The following is a 16,627-nucleotide window of genomic DNA, read 5'->3' as shown; positions in this document are numbered from 1 at the left end:
GGGCTTGAACTCTGGGCCTGGGCACTGTCCCTCAGCTCTTCAGCTCAAGGCTAGCGCTCTACCACTTGAGCTACAACACCACTTCCGGTTTTCTGGATTATTGGAGATAGGAGTCTCAAGGTCTCTCCTGCCCGGGCTGGCTTTGAACTGTGATCCTCAGATCTCAGCCTCATTAGTAGCTAGGATTACAGGCATGAGCCACCAGCACCCGGCTATGACTTTCATTTTTACCTTCCGCTGAATTACTTCAGTGTTTGTGTCATCTGAATACAAGACCTTTGTGGGATTGAGTAATCTAATAGTTTTCAATGTTAACAGTAAAGTACATAAGAATCACTAGGCGAGTTTAAACACCAAAAACCAAACCAAAACCAACCAACAAAACAAACAAGTCCAAAACCTTATTGTGGGCCAAATTAAATCAGAATCTCTGAGAGATACAGATAGTAGAAAATTATTTTTATTTTCAATAGTTTTTAAATGTCTCCTGTGATTCTAACATGAGAAACTGAAATAGTGTCAGATTTCTTGATTACTGTTCAGTCATTTGATCAACAGTTATGCTATCCCATAAGTAGAACACTGATATCTTTGGCATTTTTTTTGGTTCCTGGAGTATTTTTTCAAAACTTTTTAGACATATACATACATATGTATATATACATATATATATATACATATACATGTATATACTATATACATATATGTATATATATATGATGTTGGTGTGTAGGGCTTGAACTCAGGGCATGGTGATGTCTCTGCGCTTTCTGTTTGCTCAAGGCCTTAGCACTCTACCATTTTGAGCCGCAGAGCCACTTGCAGTTTTCTGGTGGTTAATTGCAGATAACAGTCTCACAGACTTTCCTGCCCAGGCTGGCTTCAAACTGTAATCCTCACTCTCAGCCTCCTGTGTAGCTAAAATTACAGGTGTGAGCCACTGGCTTAGACAATATTTTTAAATTAAGGAATGTACCATAAACATTCAAATGTCCAGTTCTTACAAAAAGAAAAGTCAGATCTAATAAGATTCGTTTGTATTCTTACAAGGCAACACTGGCTAAAACTGAACTGTTACCCCTTAGAAAATGAACTACTGATTGTCTGTATTCCCTTATACTCCCTACAGCTCCCTCCCAGGGGCACATTAGTAATTACCATTTATTGAATCATTTTCACAATTTAAAGTTTTGTTGTCAGTATTAGGAGAGGTACTTTTCTGAAAAGCACATCTCATTTCTCTCAACTCCTCCATCATGTGAGCTCACTTTTGAAGTAGAAAGCCTTGTTTATGTCATAGTAAAGCACCAAACCCAATGTATTCATTTATTATCCTCCTATCTTCAGTAGTGCTATGAGATTACAGCCTCTCGCCTGGTATATGGCAAGTTCTGCGCTAACAATACACAAGTATGAAGTACAGTGACATCTTTGGAGGAAGCACACTTCACTGGGAAATGTAAACATATAATGCTTGTCAATGTATTTGCTTCAGAGCATACCTGATTCTGCTGATCTGAGAGGATGACCTTCAAATTTTATTTCTGTTTGGCGGAGTTTAGTCATGTTCAGCAGCTGCGTGACATGTGGAACATCTGTTGTGAGTTGGCAACTTCGTGGAATAATGTCTGTGGGTTCATCTGTTGGAAAGGAAACGCCATATACAGCTAGAAATAAAGACAAACATTCATTCCCAAACTGTTAGCCATTTCTGCCAACTGAACATACTCTATAAATGAAACCAATTGAAGTAAAACACTTTAGAGTTTGACTTTAGATGACTTACTCAACATTTCTGCCTTGATTTCCATATCTATAAAATGAGTATGATAATTTTACTGCTTACTTCCAAGTGTCTATAGGAAGGATTAACTGAAATTAAAGCATGATATATGAAGCAAGTTTACAGAGCTGCACAATAAATGAGAGAATTCATTGAAAATACTTTATATTCATTTTTCAGTATCAGAAGTGTGACTTCAAAAAATTGGTTAGGTGTGCTCCAATTCAGATTTCTGGGAGTATTCCAGCTCATCCACAGGAGATCCACAAGTATGATGACATTATTGATTAACCTAAGATTCCACAACCATTATATGAATAATATTTTCAAGATAGGGTCTTGCTATATACATTCCAAGCTATAGGAAACTCCTCTTCTGAAGTACTGAGTACTGAGATTACAGAGTATGCACATTTTTTTTTAACCTCGTGCTTTGAAAAAACTCTTAGAATGATGAAAAAGTTTAAAAATTTTACAAAGTTTTCTCTTATACCCTTTATCTATTTTCTAATGTTAGCGTCTTACCTTGGAATACTTTTGAAGAAAAATAGTTTATTATATTTATTATACTTAAAATACATTTAATTTTAATTTCACTCATGTATATTTATGCGGATATTTCAACTTAATTTATCTTATTTTTAGCAATTCTTCTACTTCACTATTAGTGTGTTTTTATCCTGCTTATTTGCATGGACCTCTTTTAAAGAAAATATATTGTGTTGTTATTTGTAGCAAGTAGAATTAGAAGTTGGCATCAATATTCTAGAAAGCAATATTACTTATAATTATGTTTTAAAAGTCTTAAAATGTTTATAGTATTTTAGTAATTTCATCTTGTGCAGGTATTTATATTTGTAAAGGTGTCTTACTGCTATGGCTAAAAGTAGAAGTTAGATGAAAATAATAGTTATAAGAAGATTAGTGGTAGAAAATGAATATAGAAGATGAATACAACAACTAAAAGATACTGCAAGGTAAAATAACTATGGTTTTTTTTAAAGAAGGGTAAAAAATTCCTTTTTTAATTTATTTTCTTTTTCTTAAATATTTTATTGTAAAAATACTGTACAGAGGGGTTACAGTTATATCAGTAGGGTAATGAGTACATTTTGTAGTGAGCATTGTTTTCCCCTTACTAGGTGGTTATTTTAATCACAGGTTGTATAGTTTGATTTTAGAGTTAAAATTTCCATTTTTAGAATCTAGTGGAAAATTGATTAGTAAATTTATAAGCAATAAAAATTCAACCAATCACCTTTCAAAAGCCATCTTAAATGGGAATAAATTATTACCACATTCACAAAAGGCATATATCAGAAGACGTTTTTGCACACCCCAAGACACTGCATTTTCCTAATTATATTCTAATGTCCTGATCATGAAATGGGAAAAGAATCACTTAACTAAAAATCTAAACAGTCAACATCAATGTAATGGTTTCTCCCTTTTAATGTTTTCATCATTTAAATTTTCACTAGACATACAAATTTTAGCTTTCAGGTGTTCTTTTGTCTAAATCAACATGAAGCAACTGCCATAAATGAACTCATAAAATAGAAAACATTTGGAAAAATAAATTAAGTATATCATTTCAAACTCTTTTGAGTTTGAAAAGATGCTTTTTTTTCTTTAATGGTACCAGAGTTTGAACTCAGGGCCTGAGCCATAGTGTTACTGAAGGATTGTTAGGCAGGAGAGAGAATGAATGGTGGTGTATATCTGGTATAGTTCAATGGAGATCTTTAGTAGATTACATGGGCAAAATTTTTTGGTATTAGCCTGAACTAGATTAAACACAGCTGCTGAGTCTTCCATTTTTCTTCTTGGGCTGTTCACTGCTGAGATACATAGTGAAAAGTACTCTTGTCTATTTTATTTGGGCATCACCACTTTCTCCACAGATGATAACAAATCAAACTGTTAATCAGATGCCAAGGGGGCAAGGGCTTATCTTCACTGTTCTTTCAGATAACTTCTATCTTCTGGCCAGGTCTATATATGGAAACAGACAGGTTCCATAATTATTGTCTGGATAATGACATATTCTAATCTAAACTGTGTTTGCTAATAAATCTAAAAACAATGTCAGTTGGAATGGTCAGTTTAGAATGTCAAAATAAACATTAGAAAAAGCTATGAAAAAACTCACAGATTTGGTCTCATGTTGCATCCAAACCAAACCAGTTGGTGGGGTTTTTGATGTCTTTGCCACCAGTATGAGAGCATTTATTGCTAGAGTGTTTGAGCGACTTTGCAAACTTATTTGCCTTTCTTTGGCCATAAAGGCATCATCAAATGAACCGTTCTATGTGTGTTGATATCTGATAAGAATCTTACTAGCTTTAAAAATAAGTTATCCTGTATTTCAAGAACCCCATAGATTAAAGCAGATTTAAGGAAACGGAAAAACCTTCCATGATCCTGGATTGCAAGGATTAACATCATGAAAATGATAAAACTGCCCAAAGCTATCTAAAAATTCAATGAAATACCTATCAAAATCCCAAAAACATTTGAAAGAAGCAATCCAAAAATTCATATGGAATAATAAAAGACCACAAATAGCAAAAACAATCCTTAGCAGGAAGAACAATGCTGGAAGAATATCAATACCAAACTTCAAACTCGTACAAAGCCTTAGTAATAAAAACAGCTTGGTATTGGTACAAGAACAGGCCTGCGGACTATTGGAATAGAAGACCCAGAAATGAACCCACAGACCTACAGCTACCTAATTTTTGATAAGGAAGCCAAAAACAAAGGATGAAAGAAAGATGGCCTCTTCAACAAATGGTGCTGGCAGAATTGGCTATAAATGTACAGAAAAACTGAAGCTAGATTCTTATCTATAACCCAGTACCAGAATCAATTTCAAATGGACTTCAATGTAAGACCATATACAAAAATTATTACAAGAAAGGGATAGTAAAACACTAGGGCTCCTTGACACAGGTTGAAACTTGCTAAGATCCAGAATCATAACAAATCTAAGAAAAACCAGATAAATGGGATCGCATTAACTGAAGAGTTTCTTCATGGCAAAAGACATAGCTAGCAAGATAAATAGAAAGTCCACAGAATGGGAGTTCTTTTTTAGGTATGCATCAACAAAGGCCTTATATATAAAATATACTTATAGCTCAAAAAATTAACCCCGCCAAAAAAATCTTCAAAGACTTAAAGAGAGAATTCTTGGAAGAAAAATGCAGAAGCATTAAGAATAGTCAATAGACAGATGAAGAAATATTCAACATCTCTGACCATAAAGGAAATGTAAATCAAGACAACACTGAGATTTCACCTCACCTCGGTTAAAATGGTCATTATCAAGAAAACTAACAATAACAAATGCTGGTGGGATGTGGCCAAAAGGGAACGTTACTACACTATTGGTGGGAATGTAAACTCGTTCAACAATTCTGGAAAGTAGTACAGGTTCTTCAAAACACTAAACATAGAGCTCCCCTATGATGCAGCAATGCCATTCCTGGACATTTATCCAATAGAACACAAACCTGGCCACACTAAAGCCACCAGCACAAGCATGTTCACTACCATAGCTAAGATACTGACTCAACCCAGATGTCCCTCAGTGAATGAATGGATCAAGAAAATGTGGTATACATACATAATGGCACTCTATGTTTCCATCAGAAAGAATGGCATTGCCCCATATGTAAGACTTGGAAAAAATTGTATCAAGCAAAGTAAGCCAGACCCAAAGAAACATAGGTTGCATTGTTTTCCTCAGTTGTAATAATTAGAATGTGCCTATAAATCTACAAGTAAATCCAATGGATAGTAAAAGGCAAAAAATTACACTCGGTCATGATTGATTAAACAGGACTCTAAACATTCACAGATTAACACCAAAGGATATTCTTAGGAGAGGATCACAAGGGCTCAAAAGATGTGTGTATATGATCACATAAAATGCTTATTGAAACAAAATCCAAGAAGTGGAAATAAGAGGGTTTTTATTTTTATTTTTTTTTTGCACAGGTATGTAGTTAAGATGTACAATGTATTTATTTATTTTACAATTACATGGGAGATTACTGGGGAAAAGAAAAACTTTAAAAAAAACCCCACAGGTTCCCAATGGCACTAACTAGAAAAAGCAAGGGAGAAAAAAAGGACATCGGAAAGGAAGGGGGGTGGCTAGGAAGGAAAGCAGGCCTGGAGAAGGCAGACGAGCATGGTGAAGTCAAAGGCTACCAATCACTTACTCAAGCTGGCCAGTGAGGATAACCTTTCATCTTGGGAAGGATGAGGTCTCCGGGTTTGAAATCGTGTCATGTTATAAGAGGGTTTTTAAATTTTACTTTTTATGGTTATTTTTTTTCTGCCCCCACCCTTTTATTGCTGTTTATTTCTGTACCTTTTGTCTTGTATGTAAGTTTATATTTTGGGAGGGGAAGGAGAAGCACAGAATTGTGTGTGTGGGGGGGGATAAAGAATGAATTAATTCAGCAGTGATACTCACTAGACATTATGTTGGAAATGAACTATACAATCTGAGGGATAGGCAAGTCTGGAGAGGAAAAACTGGGAGAAAATGAGGGAGAGGGTGACATTGTTAAAAAAAATGTACTCAATACCTGACATGTAATTGTAACCACTCTACACATCACCTTCACAATAAAAAGAAAGCCATCAATTTGGCTGCATATGTAAAGCACTTTATGTGTTACAAATCATTTTCATCATTTTATTTATAGATAATGCTTCAATTTATGGCTCCTACAGCTTAAATAAATATTATTGTATGACAGTTTGCTGGTCCCAAACTCATCTATATTCATCTTACTTATCTGGTGCTGCCTGCAGTACCTAGCACAGGGCCCAGTTACAATCAAATTTTACCTTTTGTAAACACAAGTACTTGATGAAATAGTCTGTTTATTTCCATTTGATAATTCATTTGCCATATTACTATCTATTATCTGTAGGCCTGGCATGGATTCAAGTGTCTGTCCTTATAGAGTTTCCTATAAGTACAGCAAAATAGTAAGAAGCAAGTATATTATAGTGGTTATAAGTGCAGGTTCTAGAGCAGGCTGGCCCTGGTTTATATTCCCTCTAATCATATAACAGCCATGGATCTTGGCATGGAAATATGTTCACTGTGTCTGGCTCTCCTTAACTATAATACATAGATATAAAAATAGCACTTCCTTCATAGTGATACTGAGATGATTAAATGAGGTTTAAGTAATTATTAATATATGTGAGGGAATGTCTAATACTTTATCATTTTACAGTGATAAAGAAACCACTACATATTCATATGTGTGGGGGGGGGAAAGGAGAATGGGTAGGTTTTTTTTTGGTTGTGGAGCTTGTACTCTGGGCCTGGGCTCTGTCCCTCAGCTCTCCAATTCAAGGCTAGTGCTCTACCACTTAAACCACAGCACCACTTCCGGTTTTCTGGTGGTTTATTGGAGATAAGTGTCTCTTGGACTTTCCTGCCTGGGCTTGGCTTTGAATGGCAAAATTTTAAGATCTTAGCCTCCTGAGTAGCTAGGATTACAGGTGTGAGCCACCAGTGTTCGGCTCATAGTATGTTTGATGAAAAGTACTGCGTTCCAGGTAAACTTTGGCTACACTGTCTTGAATGGATTATGCCCTCAGAGTTTTTTTTTCCCTTGCCAGTCCTAGGCTTGAATTCAAGGCCTAGGCACTGTCCCTGAGCTTCTTTTGCTCAAGGTTAGCACTCTACCACTTGAGCCACAGCATCACTTGCGGCATTTTCTATTTATGAGGAATAGAACCCAGGGTTTCATGCACGCTAGGCAAGCATTCTTACCACTAAGCCAGATTCCCAGACCCCTTAGAGCTTTAAAAAATACTTTTATTAGCATAAATTAATTATACAAAGTGGTGTCATGTACTTCATCAGATTTACTATATCTCTATTACTCTTTCTTAAATCTTCTCCTTCCTCCATTTTAAGTTTTTGGTAAGTTTCATTAAGCATTAAACTATTTTCATACATATATAGAATGTACTTCCATAAAATTCCTTCCCCCCATTCTCTAAATTCTGCCCCTCAATGGTTTCCCTTTTAGTCATGTCAGGTTTTTTTTCTTTTAAGTCTGGATTCAGCATGAGCTAGGCATATTTCCCTAAACGTGATAATCTCCAGTTCCATCATTTTCCTGTAAACAATATAATTTCATTCTTTATGGATTAGTACCACTTTGTCTCATTTTCTTTATCCAACCAATAGTTGTTGGGTACCTAGGCTGGTTTGACTATGTCAAAAGTGATACTATAAATGTGTGTAGGTACCTTTATAATATATGGATTTATATTTATTTGGATATATGCCCAGGGTGCTAGAGCAGGATCAGGTAGTAGTTGCATTTCTATTTTTTGAGGAATTTCTATACTGATTTTCATAGTAGCTGTACTAATTTACATTCCAACCAATAGTGAATAAGGGTTCCTTCCCCCTCTACTCCAATCCTCACTAGCATTTGCTGTGGTTTTCTTGATGATAGTCACTCTAATTGGAGTGAGATAGAATCTCAGTATCATTTGATTTGCATTTCCTAAGGATGTTGAACATTTCTTTGAATATTTGTTACACACTTACATAACTTCTTTTCAAAACTGTACAATTCACTTCCTCATTAATTAAATGAATTATTATTGAGTTATCTGTTCTTTTGAAGTTTATTTTGAGCTCTTTATATATTTTGGATATTAATCATTTGTCAGATGAATATGCAAGATTCTCTTCCATTCTATGGGTTATCTCTTATTCTGGAAATTGTCTCCTTTGATGTGTAAAAATCTTTTATTTTGTTATAGTACCCTTGGTTAATCCTTGGTCTTTGATGAGCTAGTGGAGTTCTTATTCAGCAAGTTACCACCTACACCTTATCTTCCAGTGTTTTCCCTATGCTCTCATGTACTAGTTCCAACATCACAGGGCTCTTTAGAGCTTTTTGAAAAGAAGTAATTTATTGAGGAGAAATTTACATTAGCACTAAAACTAACCATTTTAAAGCAAAATATCCAGTGGCAGTTAGAGCATTCACATTATTATGCTTCTGCCACCCTATCTTCTTTCAAAACATTCCAGAGCAAACCCCATATATGCATTAAGCAGTTTCCCCCAGTTTTTCAGTCCATATTTGTGTTCAGGATTTGTGAGGTCTGTAGCCCAAGCTCTTCCTGTTGGTGTTCAACAGGTTGGTGCGCCTTTGCTTGGCCTGGGCTGATGCCCAGTTGGTCACCTAACCTTAAGGTTTTGTGGTACTGGTCAGGATCCACTGGCCTAGGTGGTTTAGGATCCCACTTGTGGTGCACTTGTTTATCAGTTCCCAGAGAACAGGGACACTCCTCCAGCTGCTGTGATTCCCAGCTCCACTCAGCCAGGGATGGGGGACAGAGGTTGCTTGACCACCAGCCCTGGGCACACAGACTGGAGCCCTCCTGCAATTAAAGATGGGACCTACTTCACAGGCTGCTGGAGCCCGCGTGTGGGGGTGCACCTTGTGGTACTCACTGATCCTGGAACTGGTTAAGAGTTGTCCAGCAGTGTTGTGGCAGAGCTCTGTATCTATATGTTCACTGGTGGCCGGTCACCACCATACTCTGTTGAGATGACTGTGGGCTGAGCAGTGTGGTGATGGGAGCTCAGTGTCTAGATTTCACAGTAGCTTGCTTCCAGTCTCCGTCTCTGTCTACGCTGTCAGGGGTCAGGGCTGTGGGAGTGTTCTGCTTTTGGGTAGTTTTTTAGTCTGGTAATCACAAATCTATGTTCTGTCCCTATGGACTTGTCTATTCTGGACATTTCATATAAATGAAACCATATAATACATGATCCTTTATACATGTTTCTTTAACAAGTGTTAATACTTCAGGGTTCATCCACATGAATCTATACTTTATTCTATTCTATGGTTGAATATTGTTCTACTGATAGAAATATGAAACTGTTTTGTTAATTATTCATCTGTTAATGAATAGTTGGGGCAATTTCCATATTCTGGCTACTGTGGATAGTGCTGCTAGAATCATGTGTACATATACTTGTTTGATTACCTGTTTTTCCATTCTTTGGGGGCATTTAAGAGTGGAATCACAGGGTTTTATGATAATTGTTTCTTTTTTGAAACCAATAGAAAAGTTTATTAGGAAAAGAATATATTATTAATTGAGTAAGAGCAGGTCATCTCTAGGGTAAGAATGCAATTATTTTTACACCAAGTACAAGTATTTGAGAATTAAATGCTTTCCAAGTGCCCTGTTTCTTGGTTGGGGAAGTTAATGAAATTACTTTTGACCTTTAGGACATGGATTATTGGCCTGAGTAAATTAAAGATCTGTTGTTCCAGGAAATATATGTTGATCCATCTTAGTGTGGGATGAAATCTTTCAATAATCCATAAATGGGTGGAGTACTAAACAGAAAATCATCTTGGATGGACCACACTGTTTTACTAGGTGAAATACTCTGTTTCTACTATTACTGTGCACCAGTGATATTCAGGGTTCCAATTTCTCCACATCCTTGCCAATACTTATTTCCAGTGCAAAAAAATGATAGCCATTCTAAATGAGTTGAAATGCCATTTTCCTAATGAGTAATCATGTTGAACATCTTTTCATTCTGTGGCTGAGTTGTAACAATTCTATGTATTAGAATATATCAGATAGATAGATAGAGAAATATTAAGCAAATATTTTTTGCTCATTTTACAGAGTTTCATTTTCTTGTTAATGGTTTTGATACAGAAAACTTTAACTTTGATGAAGTCTAACACCTATTTTTTTTAAGTTATTGTAGTGCTTTTGGTGTCATATCTATGAATATTGTCAAATTCAAAGTCTTGATGCATCTCATTTTTCCTTAGATTTTTATAGTTTCACCTCTTCTATTTAGGTTGTTTTGAGTTAATATAGTGAATAAATGACTGCAGGAAGGATCCAACTTCATTCTTTTGTATGTGGATACAGAGTTGTTGCAAAATCATTTGGTGAAGGACTGTCTTTTCCCTTTTGACACAATTAGTTGGCTTATATGTCAATAAACTGGATATTTAGATCCCAGACCCAAAGTTCAGGAGTCCTACATCTGTTCACTTGCCCTCATTAGCCAACCAGACATGGTGAAGTACAGGAGAAGTTACTTATTGGTGACTCCCTATTCTTCTGAAGCCTAAAGTGGTTGTAAAGTGACCACAACAAGGAATAGCTCAGATAAAAAAGAACAGAAACAAACTGAAAGGAGCAGGAGTTTAATGTATAGCTTTTTGCTTTTTTACAAGCCACTACAAAACCTCTTGAAGTATAAAATTGTTTTAAATACTGTAGTTTTTCAGTAAGTTTTGAAATTGGAAAGTATGAATTTTGCAGTTTTTATCTTTATGGTCAAGATTGTTCTGTTTAGGTCCCTTTACAATTCCACATGAATATGGCATCCGTATTTCCTTTTTTTTTTTGCAAAGAAAGCTACTTGGAAAGATTTTTAACAGAGATTTAATAGAATTTGTAGTTACCTTGGGCAATGTTGGCATCTTAATAATATTAAGCCTTTTTGTTCATGAACATGGCTATTTTCCTATTTATTTCAGTCTGCCTTACCTCTTTTTTTAAAAATTGTTATTGTAAATATGATGTATAGAGGGGTTACAGTTACATAATTCATGTAATGAGTACATTCTTTTTGAATAGTGTCAACTCTTCCCTTGTTTTCTCCCAGTTTTCCCCTCACAACCCCTTCCCTTTGCTTTAACTCTTTTTAGGAATACATTATAGCTTTTAGTATATAATCTTTAGTATCATTGGTTAAGTGGAACAGCAGCACATTTGATTTATATACTATTATAAATGGAATTGTCCTTAAAGTTTCTGATAAGCAAGTTTGTATTATATTTTATAATGTTTAATTATAAAATACAATAGATTTTCTGTACAACAAAAATGTGATTCTTGAAATACATATATTCATGACCCATTTTTGTGGGATCTAATGACTCCTGGGCATTTACAGTGACCTAAAATAGTTGGTTAGCCATGGGAACTTTGAATTCACAAATCAAGAGAAAGGTGAGGAATATTTAATATAGTAATATTAAATATGAATGTTGCTTTTAGTAAATATTTTAAATACCAAACCATTCCATTTCTTCAGGAAGGTAAACAGGCATTCTGATAAAGAAAGAACAATCGAAGGCTTTTCCTTGAGTTTCATTTTGTGTGACTTCAATTCCATGGGCCTTATTTTCTTAAGCCCCTCCCACTTCAATGAATCTACTGAGGGTAGATGTGGTAGTTTTAGAATGTTTTTGTAGGCATTAAACAAATAATTACTTCACATTTCTTGACACCCATAAAAATTTATTGAGACAACGAATCTGAATGAATAATTGAATAAATAGCCAACCGCTAGTTCACTAATTCATCAAACATTTACAACAGGTATAAGAATACCAGGTAGAGACATGCTAAAAGAGAAAAATAATGTGGAGACTTGGACTATGCCTTCAAAGGGCTCTCAGTTTGAAATTATAATTTGTCTTCTTCTTGTAATTTTGAACATAGTACATTTATTCTTCATTACTGATACATTAGAACTGAACTGTAAAATCAGGAGATCTATAAAATTATCATTAGTATGACATAAACCTACACTTAATGGATCATTTGCTTTCTGCTGTCTCTCCTCTTTTGGGCTCTTACTAATAATCTACACATATCAACTATGGTTTTGATTTTCAACATGGAATGGTATGAGTTAATCAATAATTCTATCATGCAAATACTTTAAAAATGGCAGTCATTGTCCCCTCAGGGGCTATAAAAATAATAATATAAATAGAATAAGCATGCTTTATTTCTTATCTAGCTTAAGATGTTCTTCTGGGCAACTAAAAACTGATTAATTGCTTGTTGCAAGTTTCCAATAATTCACTTTCTATTATATCCTGTGGTGTAAGTAGAAAAAGCAAAGAATAAAGAAAAAGGTCCTACTTTGAGATCTAGAAGTTCTAAAATGAAATAGCAGCAATTTAAAGAATAGAAGCTGGGTGCCGGTGGCTCATGTCTATAATCCTAGCTACTCAGGAGGCTGAGATCTGAGGATCACAGTTCAAAGCCAGCCTGGGCAGGAAACTCTGTGAGATTCTTATCTCCAAAAAACCACTAGAAAACCCCAAGTGGAGCTGTGGCTCAACAGCGCCCAAGCCCATAGTTCAAGCCCCTCGACCAGCCAAAAAAAAAATTAAATAAAGAACAGAGTTCACCCAAGTATTGAAAGCATTATTTTAAAATCAAATCCCAGTAGGAAATAAGTGAAGTTTTCTATGAGAAATATCTCCAAGTTGTGACTGCTATGTCTTTGCAGAGGAAAAGTAACTCCTTCTTTAATAAGAAGGACAAAAGGACCTCTCTTACTTACAATATAGACATCCTAAACACAGCCATTCTGGCATTCTGGTTCCATAACATCTTTTGTATCTTTCCTAAAAAGAAAAAATCTCCACTCTATTCTAACACTCCATGATAGGTAGCACACTATGCTAATTAGAGCCCTGTTGGTGGTTTGAATTCTTGTTTTAATAAGTAACATTTGTATGACATTGGTCACATATGAGTTACTTGTTCCTCAGGATCCTAGCCTATAAAATCAGGATAATAGCAACATCCATCTTCACTTGTAAAGTACCTACTACAATGCTTAGATCTTATCAAGAGTTAAGGCTGAAATTATAATCAGTATTAACTATCATTAGCAACTCTGATTATTACAACCACTACCACCATCAAACATTTATATACTGTCACACTCTGAATCAGAGATTCAAATTTCAATATACTATTGTTATTTTTTGCTCTCATTTGTATAGTTGTCTTCTTTAGGAACTCGGTTAATTTTCTTTCTTTTTCTATTTTTGCCAGTCCTGGGGCTTGAACTCAGGGCCTTGGCACTGTCCCTGAGCTTCTTCTGCTCGAGGTCAGCATTCTACTACTTGAGCCACAGTGCCACTTCTGGCTTTTTCTGTTTATGTGGTACTGAGGAATGCTAGGCAAGCACTGTACCACTAAACCACATTCCCAGCCCTTGGTTTGTTAGCTTTTCTGGTGACTGTGATTAAACACAGAATTCTGAAAAGAATTGTTCTATATTTTCATGTCATTCAAAATTTGCAGCCTTATAACACATTATTAAAACTTTTATCCTGCCATAAATTATATTAAGTGAAGTAAGCCAGGCCCAAAGAAACATAGGTCTCATGGTTTCCCTTATTTGCAATAACTAGTATATGTCTGAGAAAAGGTCAGTTAAGTTGATGTTAAGGAAATTAACCCTAAGATATGTATTCAAATGTTTTTTTTTCTTTCATGCGATTGTTTCTAACACATTTATAAGATTATTTCTTTGTTGCTTTGTATGTCCCTCCCCCATGGTATAACCCCTGCTTTCATTGTATTTGATGTTAAAATTTGGGGAGGGGAAGGGAAAAAACAAATCGTTTAAATAGGGATACAGGTGGAACCATTGCAACAATGAGATGTACAAGTCGTTATGTCAAAAACGAACTTTACAACTTTGGTGGGGGTGGGGGAGGGTTGGATAGAGGTGTGGGGGGAGGATGGGATGGGAAGGGGAAACAAAGGAGGAGGCTACAAAATGCTTGATAAGAAATGTACTCATTATCTTCCCCATGTAATTGTAACCCCTCTGTAGAGTATTTTCATAATTAAAAATAAAAAACTTTTATCCTGCCATGATTCATACTGAACTTCTTTTTCTTTGAACATGTCAGTTCCTTCAATAATGCCATGCTCTCCTTTCTTTTGTGCACTTTCTCTCTTTTCCTTTTCTCCTTCCCTCCCTCCCTTCTTCCCTCTTTGTTTCTCTCAAGTGCATGCGTCCGCACACATGCGTGCGCGCACACACACACCACACATACACACACATGCACATGCACATGCGCACACACACACAAGCACAGACTCTTCTCCTTGAAATGACTTCTCTTTTCACTATCTCATTTTTCCTTCAAGATGCAGTTTGGAAAGTTAGTTTTCTGCATTAGTATATGTCAAACTGTGGTCTACAGACATATATTGGTCCAGAGATCATTTTCACTGATCTACAGCTTCATTCTGAAATTAAGGTCTTTATTGTTTGTACATACTTTGTGTGTGTGAGTGTGTGTGTGTATGTGTGTGTAAGTTTAACTATCATTTCATTTAATGAACAAAACAATATGTGGCTTTTCTTGTTTTATTTTAATCCAATTTGGCTAAGCCAAATATTGGCAGCCTGATGGTGATCCTCAAGTATATATATATGGGCAGAAGATTGAACTCAGTGCCTTACACATGCTAGGTAAGGACTCTCTTACTGAATACCTAGACTCCTTGAATTTTTCTTAACTTGACCTGCCTGGGAAATAGAAGTGCTTCACCAGACATTTTTCCCAAATAAGGGAGGCCAAAATTTCCTGTCCCCCACTGTTAATTTAAGCCCACAGTGAGATTACCACCAAGTATTATACCTTTACATGTAAGTTTGCTTGTAAAACCTGAGCTCCTTAAGATAGTCTGTGTGATCCCAGAAGACAGGCAAATGTTTAGCATTACATGTTGCATTACAGTTCATCCCTTTTCACATGTATTTTCAATTATATATATATATATGTAAGTATTTTTCAATTCAACATCTTTTCACATGTAAATGTTTTTCTTCACAATGATCTGATGATGAAGCTAAATTCAAGACTCACATAAAATCAAAGTTGGCCTGGACTGAAAACATTAACCTGTGTTTTTAGGTTTGACAATATCTATTTTATACACATGTTCTCACTAAGAGTAAGCTAACAATATTTTATCTAATCAAAGCACAATTATTACTTCCAATTTGCTAGTGAGGAAACTGATCCAGAGAAACACATGAGTACTTAAATACTACCAGCTAACATTAGACAAACACAGCATATAATCCATATAATCTGGGAGTCTGTATAGGTGTGAGCTAAGTGAACTTATGGAAACTATCTTTACTGTCTGTCCACTTCATTTTTCTGTAAGCCTAAAAACTGTTAGAACAAAGTTCTAAAAAACACTTGTGCATGTCCAAGCCACATGCTATTTTATAATGTTTCTTTTCCTATGCAGCTTTTGCTTTCTTGGAGTTGATCACTCTTGGTTTTTTTCATAGTTTTTCCATATCCTTATATTATTTTCTTCAAAAGTCCCTGTTAGTACTGTAAAATCATCATTAGTTTTATCTCTATGTTCAAACACATCATACTCTGTCAGATATATGCTTTTCTTGGAGACTCTTTTTGTCTGCTCAACTGTATACTGAGCCTGCTCTCTGCAAAAGCTCCCCATGTCATTGATCACATTCCATGTGTATATACATGAATATATACATATATTATTCATAGATATACATATATATGAACATATATACATATATATTCATATATACATATATTCCATTTGATTTTCTTTTGATTTCCTTTAATTTTCTTGGATCCCATTTAGTTCATTTTTCTAATCTACTCTTTTGTTGCATTGGAGAATATCTTCCAGATCTTTTCTGAGAAAGGACATAACATGTTTTTTTAGGTCTTGCATCTTCAGTCTGCATTGGCAGAATTCTAGGTTGAAAATAATTTTTTCACAGATTTTGAAGGTACAATTTCACCTCATGTTGCCGTTATGAACTGATATTATTCTTCTTCTCTCATTCCTACCCCTCTGTATATGAATTATGTTTTTTTTAATTTGGATGCTTTAAGGATTTTCTTTTTAGCCTTCCATTTCTGAAATTTCATGATGATGAGACTTTTGTATTAATTGTTC

At 35.3% G+C, this 16,627-nt stretch overlaps 1 protein-coding gene across 1 annotated transcript in view; it reads right to left on the bottom strand.

Moving 5' to 3' along the window:
• The window catches only part of LOC105981307 (chromosome unknown open reading frame, human C3orf67), a 219,018-nt gene that overhangs the window by 109,596 nt on the left and 92,795 nt on the right, over positions 1–16,627 (bottom strand). Inside the window, exon 7 of the mRNA XM_013010418.1 lies at positions 1,503–1,640. Coding sequence (XP_012865872.1) covers positions 1,503–1,640 — 138 coding nt within the window. The remainder of the gene's footprint in view (positions 1–1,502; positions 1,641–16,627) is intronic.

The sequence above is a fragment of the Dipodomys ordii genome, unplaced genomic scaffold (assembly GCF_000151885.1).
Source record: "Dipodomys ordii isolate 6190 unplaced genomic scaffold, Dord_2.0 Scaffold12, whole genome shotgun sequence".
Lineage (NCBI taxonomy): Eukaryota > Metazoa > Chordata > Mammalia > Rodentia > Heteromyidae > Dipodomys > Dipodomys ordii.
This window is presented reverse-complemented; position numbering and strand designations above follow the sequence as displayed.